At 53.3% G+C, this 7,097-nt stretch overlaps 1 protein-coding gene across 10 annotated transcripts in view; it reads right to left on the minus strand.

Moving 5' to 3' along the window:
- The window catches only part of ST3GAL3 (ST3 beta-galactoside alpha-2,3-sialyltransferase 3), a 313,721-nt gene that overhangs the window by 59,656 nt on the left and 246,968 nt on the right, over positions 1–7,097 (minus strand). For all 10 annotated transcript variants that reach the window (XM_019501447.1, XM_019501443.1, XM_019501449.1 and 7 more), the window contains one exon: positions 756–851. In XM_019501447.1, the coding sequence (XP_019356992.1) occupies positions 756–851 (96 nt within the window). The remainder of the gene's footprint in view (positions 1–755; positions 852–7,097) is intronic.

Raw genomic sequence — 7,097 nt, forward strand, 5'->3', positions numbered from 1 at the left:
ATTAATCATCCTTGTTCCTGCACCTGTTATTTCATGTGGTTTTCCCCCCTAGAATTTAGGGATAGAGACTGCCTCAGCACCACAACCTGAGAGCATTTTGCTTTTTGAGTTCTGCTCCCATGATGGCGGTGATAGTTTCCATTTCTGGGCCCTCCTTGCCATTCGCCATCACCCTCAGACCTGTTATCACTGGTCTTATGGAAAACAGGCAACTATTCATTTGGTTTTGGGGCCACACCTAGATTACCCTTGATTTCTACCCCTTACTGCAGGGCAGCCCCACTTCTTTCTCAGACCTTCTCACCGTGGTCAGCACGCTCTTTTGCTCCTGCCCACTTCTGAAGCACCAGGCAAGGCCCGGGGAGTGCTGTGCCCGTGTTTATCTATAGTGTCTGCCAGAGCTATGTGGAAGCACCTCTGACAAAAGCAAATATTAGATATCAGGCATCACAGAAGAGAAGGATGTTGGCAGAACACGGAAGTGGGTCACTGAAGGGAAGGCAGCTGGAAAAGACCTGGAGGCTTCGATACAGGCATGAACTGCCTTGCCCTTTGAGGTGACTGCAAGCAGACACAACGCAGGCACCTTTATAGGCCAGGTTAATTCTCCCCTGACTGCATGCTGCCCCCTGACTGCCCGTGCAGTTCGTCGCTGGTTAAGGTGTGAGCTGTGGGGAGCTGAAACCCTCGTGTATGTAGAGCATCAGTCTCTACTGAAAAGGGAGGATGGGAACAGAGGGTCCCTGAGGACTCACCTGACGACAATATCGTATTCATCGATTTTCAACCCCAGCGACTTGTTTGCAAGCACTCCACCGTTTCCCACGATGATACAGCGCCGGCAGCTGAGACTGTGGAGGGAACAGGGAACAGCTGGGGGTTAGGTTGTTCACTTACACAGAGCCACTAACAGCCCACCTTCCGTGCAGCTTGTGGCTATCCACGCGTGCCGGGAAACCTCTGGGAGCACCAGGAGTTTTAAGGAAAGGAAGCAGAGTTGTGGGGGAGAGGGGAGGACAGGGTTATGCTCCATCCTTAGCTCAGTTTATCATGGCCACCTGGCACACAGGGCAAAGTGCCCAATACTGCATACTGCCCGCAGCATGACTAGGAGAGGCAAGCTCCTCTTGCTGCTTCCTGGATCTGGCTGGCTTCAATTAAACCCATAGGTTACCTAAGCCGTTACCCAACCTTCATTTCATAATCTAGTAAAAGATACTGGGGAAAGTCCCTTTTCTCCACTAAACAAAATGTGAATGATCCAGTCAGTATGCCAGAGATTAGCACCTGCAATACAGATGGCATCTGATCACACAAAGGACAGGAAGACTGAATGGCAGGTCGGCCTCCTCCAACGTGATGACGGGTCCCAAACCCAGTAGACACACCACTGGGCTGAGACCCAGAGACCTGGGTGCAATACCTGGCACTGCCACTGCTTGGCTTAGTGACCTTGATCACTAGCAGGGCAAGATAGTTCCCCGACCCTCAGTCCTCGGCTCACTTTCCCCATGTGTGCAAATGGGGACGCTGACCCCAATCCCTTGTCTAACTGACTAAGCAGCAGCACGTAAGAGCTTGATGCTGCTACCGTGTTATCTTGCAGCCATGAACATGCTCAGACGAAGCCACCCCTGATGCACGTGGAAGGAGACACCGTACAGTATGTAAAACAGCCACTCAGAGACTGAAATTTTAAGAGACCAGTGTTGACTTTCCCAAACAGGCCTGATCCTGCTTATAACAGGGAGCTAGATTAGATGCGATCCCCTGAGGTCCCTTCCAGCCCAACTCTTCTATGATTCAATGGCCCTGGGCATTTCAGGAGACGTAGAAGGCCAGTTGCAGCTAATCCTGAGTGATACAAGAAGCCTTCCGGCTTTGGGCTCTTACCCAGCCACAGCAGGGCTCCACAGGACTTTGCTCTGGACACCCCCGAAAGGGTTGAACCCAGTGGAGCGGCGAGTATGAGGCATGCACAGTGCCCATCCAGGCTGGCGTGTGCCTGCTCCACCATGCTCCGCCTAGATGCCCCGAGGAATACTGGAGCAACCGGAGAAAACGCTCCTCTGAGTGCTCTCGTCAGGGCCTCGCCTACCTGGGCCCCAAAACAAGAAGAGCTTCAGGAACTACAGGCCTGATTCTTTTTTCCCTGTCACAAGAGAACAGTCCAAAGAGAAGAAAGACCCAGTGTCACAAGCACAGAGCGGGGGGAAAAGGCATGACATCAGCAGACTTTCTCTTTTTGCTAGCAAGCAAGAAATTAATCCTTGGGCGACACTGAGATGCTGCTTCACTGCAACCGTTTCTTATAAAATTGCAGAAGTGACCTGCTCCTGCCAGGCTCTGGTGTCAGTCACTAAGACTGGGCCTGAAGTGAGCTTTAGAGGTTGAACAAAATGACTGAGGACTGACCTACTGCTACGCCTGCCAGCTGACACCACAGGCACGCAGTAACAGTGCCCAAGGAGCTTCCAAGCACAGCTACAAATACATTAGGGGAACACAGCATCTGCGATGACACAGGTGGGTCTGCTGATGAGCAGGAGAACTTTGGCTGCTCCACTCTGGATGGCGGGACGGGGCAAGCCTGCGTGTCACTAAAGCCAAAAGGGGGCTGGTGATTATAGCAGCCAAGTCAGGACATGCTTAGGGCATGAAAACAGGCTGTGGACAGTGGGCCAGACAGGAGAGGATGGGAGAGTTAGGAAGAACAGTGCAGCAGGATTTGACAGTGCAGCTTATACGTGGCAAGGGGAGGAAGCAGTCCGTTAATCCCAAATTTATGAGCTAAAGCCCAGAGAAGAAAAAAGTTTTGTCAAAAAGAAGGTGCGCGTGTGGGGTGGAGGTGGGGAAAGGAAGGTGTCAGGACTTCAGCTGCAGCCACATTAACATGAAGATGGTCACAAGCCCTGCAGAGAGGTAGGACTATAGTGAAGATATCCGGTCCCGAGAGGCGACGTGTACTTTTCATGGACTCCGTAGAGCCATGGGCTGTTCTGACTGTCCAGTGTGACCTCTCAAACAGCCCGTGGCATCTTCTCCTGGGCCTGCAATTTCTACATCAGGCTCCATTTAGGGCATAAGATGGGAGTAAGCATTTGGTTTCCACCATGACAGTCTCATTTTCAGCACCAGTCCCAGGTTTGTCATGGGTTAGGTCAAATGCTATTGGTTTGGTCCCATCCTCAGCAGGATGCCCATCCTCTGCACTCCTCGCTCCCTGAACACCCACCCCAGTCTCTGGCACATGCAGCTGAACCCAGGGCTCAGAGACACTGAGCATGCCAGAGAGCAGGGCACCCGTTTGAGGGCAGGGCACTAGGGTCACTCCAGGATGGGTGGACACGGCAGGTAAAAGCCGGGGTGGCAGTTCGCCACGCATCAGCTGCTCTGAGGTAACTGCCCACGTGCACACTCTTACCCTGTGCAAATGAGGGCTGAATCCCATGAGCTTGGCCCTTAGCGAACAAGAGTTCCCCCATCCATTTAACTGCTCACCAAGTCATTCATCTGATTGTACCCTTTGCAGGATGACATCCAGCCTCAAAGGCTTCATAGCAATGACTAAACCCTCTCACTGCTAGAAACATGCACTCATTTACAGACTGCATCTGTTTGGCTCATTACAGCTTCTTCTGCTGAATTAAAGCCACCAGGAATTGCTTCCACATGGGGGGCAGGAGCAGACAGGACAGGTGAAGCTCTTCAGTGTGCAGCTGCACGCCGGGGTGCTTCCAAACTGCTGCGACCACATGCAGCCGGGGGGTCTGACAGGGAGCTGTGCCCCATCGCGGGGGGAAGAGGGGCCAGTGCAGCTGACTGCCCCCGAGAGATCTTCTGTCTGCTCGGCCTCTGTCCCACAGGACGCCTCCACCCCAAGCAGTTCCTTGTGCTTCCCCTCCTCCATTTGTGGGGAAGTGTGGGGGAAGGGACATAGCGTTGTGGGATACTGGAGGACTTGAGGGGTCCCCTGTTGTGCTCTGTACAGAGTACGTACATAACAGGGAGAGCTCCATTTTGAAGTCTTTTAAATAGCAGTGCAGGGATCAGCAATATTTTTGGGCCAAATGCCAAAAAAATCCCACAACCTCCACTTGGAAGATGTTGATGTGCTGGGGGGGGGGTGATGGGGCAGCCATGAGGGGCCCAATCCTTGTGGCAGTGCAGCCCCAGCTCCTTCTCCACCATGCCCCCTGCAGCGTGTATACAGCCGCCGCTGGAGATGAGCTGGGATGGGACTCCAGACACTGGTGCAGCCACTTGTTGCAAGCAACCTGGGCTCTGGGCAGGACCCTGCTGCCCACCACAGAGCCCAGACTCTGGGCAGACCCCTGCCCTCCATCACAGGGACCGGGCTGCTCACAGCAGGGCTTGCGGCCTCCTTGCCACCCACTGCAAGCAGCCCAGGCTCCGTGGCCAGCAGCAGGGACCTGCTCAGAGCTGGGGCTGGCTGTGGCGTGCTGAGCAACATGGCTTCACATGCCACACTCTGGCACTCGTGGCAAAGGTTGCCGACCCCTGTAGTAGTGGTTTCCTTCAGGATTACTCTTGCACTGCTTCAAAGGGTGTCTGAAGCACTTCAGATGTTACCTCTGTCCCTCGGTGTCACAGATCGTGCTGGAGTGGTCACCTACCACTACCGCTAAGCCCTTCCTATTGTTATCACATTCTCCCACCTCGCCATTTCTCAGTCCTTGCATCTGGCTATTAAAACAACAGCTGCTTGCACGGCCTGCCTCCACCAGCTAATCTGGATCAGTCCCAATCACTGATTTATCTTTATCAATATTTACCATCCTACCAGTTTTTGTGCATCTGCAAATATCAGTACCAATGATTTTATATGTTTCCCAAATCACTAACAGAGATTGCACTGGGCTGGAAAGAGACCCCCCACCCCGCACATGGATCCAGTAGCAGCACCACCGCAGAATGACGACTCCCCACTTGCAAGGACTTTTTTAGATCTCTGAGTTGAGCATTTTCTAATCCAGTGATTCCCAGTGCTTCTTTGTACAGCACTACATTACAAACCAAAAAAACCCAAAGCAGAACAGCACGTGGCACTAAGTCAAATGCCCTACAGCAGTCTCACTATATGCACACAGCTACTGGTATCAAGAAAACCTGCAACAGCACAAAACAAAATCTCAAGTGTACTTGACAAGATGCATTTTCCACAAAATCCACAGTAATTAACATTAGCTACACTGCCAACCATACTGATTGTGTCCTAGATCGACCTTTCCATGATTTTGCCTGGGATCGATGTCAAGCTCATCAGCCTAATTACACTGCTCATCTCATTTACCCTTTAAATAATGGCAGAGCATCAGCTTTTTTTCCCCAGATCTCTGGAACTTCCCCAAAACTCCAAGGACTGTTAAAAACCAGTATTAGCGGTTAAGTGTTCCACTTCTTTTGACACTTGTGAGTGCCAACTGACTTACAAATATTGTACAGCTGCATTTAACAACCTTCTCAGTTACCAATAGAATAGAAAAATAATCACTTTTCACTGTAAATGGGAAAACACCATATTCAGGGGACAAACTGACACTGGAGGAAGCCGCTACGGGTGTTGATCCCCTCTGGAGAGGGAGCAGAGGAACTAGATGAGCTGCAAGGCCCGGGTTGGGGATTAGTGGACAAGCGGTGGGATGGAGTCTGAACTGGAAGGAGAGGGTGAGCTGAGGTCAGCTACCAGATCTGTTGGGACGACCGACTGCTGCCTTGTGCCTTCCTGAGCGTCCGTTTCAGAACCAGCAAACAGAGCTGTGGTGCAGGGCAGTCCCGCTGCACACCTTGAGCTCTGACTCCTCCATACTGGGAAATGGGTGTGGGGAATGGCTTGGTGGGAGGGGCCCACAATAAGCAGCCACAAGGAACAGCTAAGACAGCGTGCTGTCGCTTGGGCTGTGTTCCACATTGTATTTGAACTGCAGCGTCCACCCCCTGTGCTGCAGCTGGTCTCTGCCGTGCTTGGTGCAGCTGTACTGACCACGGAAGGATCAGCTGGAGCCGAGGACGGGTGTGCGAGGATGCTGAAGGATTGAGCGTGCTTTGCTCCAGCACCGGGTCCTGCGGGCGGTCAGGAGGGGCAGGCATGCCTGCGATCTCAGCTTCCATGGTGACTGTTAGCAGTCTGCCGCCATGCGGGTACCCAGGCCTCACTGAGGGTCAGAGACAGCAGCACCCGAGAAGGAATCCCCAGGGCACAGCGGCAGGGCTGGCGACAGTGCAGCCGGGTGCGGTCTGTGTGGAAAGGCAGCTCCTTCCTGTCTGCTGGGCCTGACCCAGATCCAGATGTCCCCTTAGCAAACAGGGTGTTAGCCCATGCCGCAGCACGCATCGGATCCGTGGCTCGGGTGAGGGCCGAGTGCTGGCGAGGGTGCCAGGGCAAAGCCCAGAGCAGCCAGGAAAGCCTGCTGCATGGGGATGGTCTTATCTTTACCTGTCATTTCGCGGGTCCCAGAGGCTGAGGCATCCCCGCTCTCCCCACTCTGCAATTTCGGGCAAACCTAGTCTGGGATTAATGATTTGGAGCAATTGATTTTACCCCCCTCCCACTGTCTTCTTTTAGCATTCCCAGGCACATGGCCCGCTCCTCTCTGCCCTGCTCCCTGTGGATCCTCAGAGGAGGATGCCGGACAGAGAGCACTGGCTGCGTCTATGCCCTGGCCAAAGCAGCACCATCATGCTCCCCACAAATGGACAAGTTGCTGGGCACAAATGCAGGGCTGCTATGGAGCCAGAGCCTGGATGTGCGAGCAATGGGGCAGGGCTGACACCATGCACCCCCTCACAATGCTGACCCCCCTCTTTTCTTTCCCACAGCCCCCTGCATTACTCTGATCTCTTTCCTGCAGGGAGCAGCAGCACCCAAGTAGATGAGCGAGCCTGGAGCCCTGTTCCTACCACCGGCAGTAGCATGGAGAAGGATCACAGATTTCAGACATTCGGGCTGGAAGGGACCTCGGATGATCATCGAGTCCAGCCCCCCACCTGAAGGGCAGGAAGTCAGCTGGGGTCATAGGATCCCAGCAAAATAAGCATCCAATTTTCTCTTGAAGGTGTTCAATGTAGGTGCTTGA

The sequence above is a fragment of the Gavialis gangeticus genome, unplaced genomic scaffold (assembly GCF_001723915.1).
Source record: "Gavialis gangeticus isolate Ggan-Ray unplaced genomic scaffold, GavGan_comp1, whole genome shotgun sequence".
NCBI classification, from domain to species: Eukaryota; Metazoa; Chordata; order Crocodylia; family Gavialidae; genus Gavialis; species Gavialis gangeticus.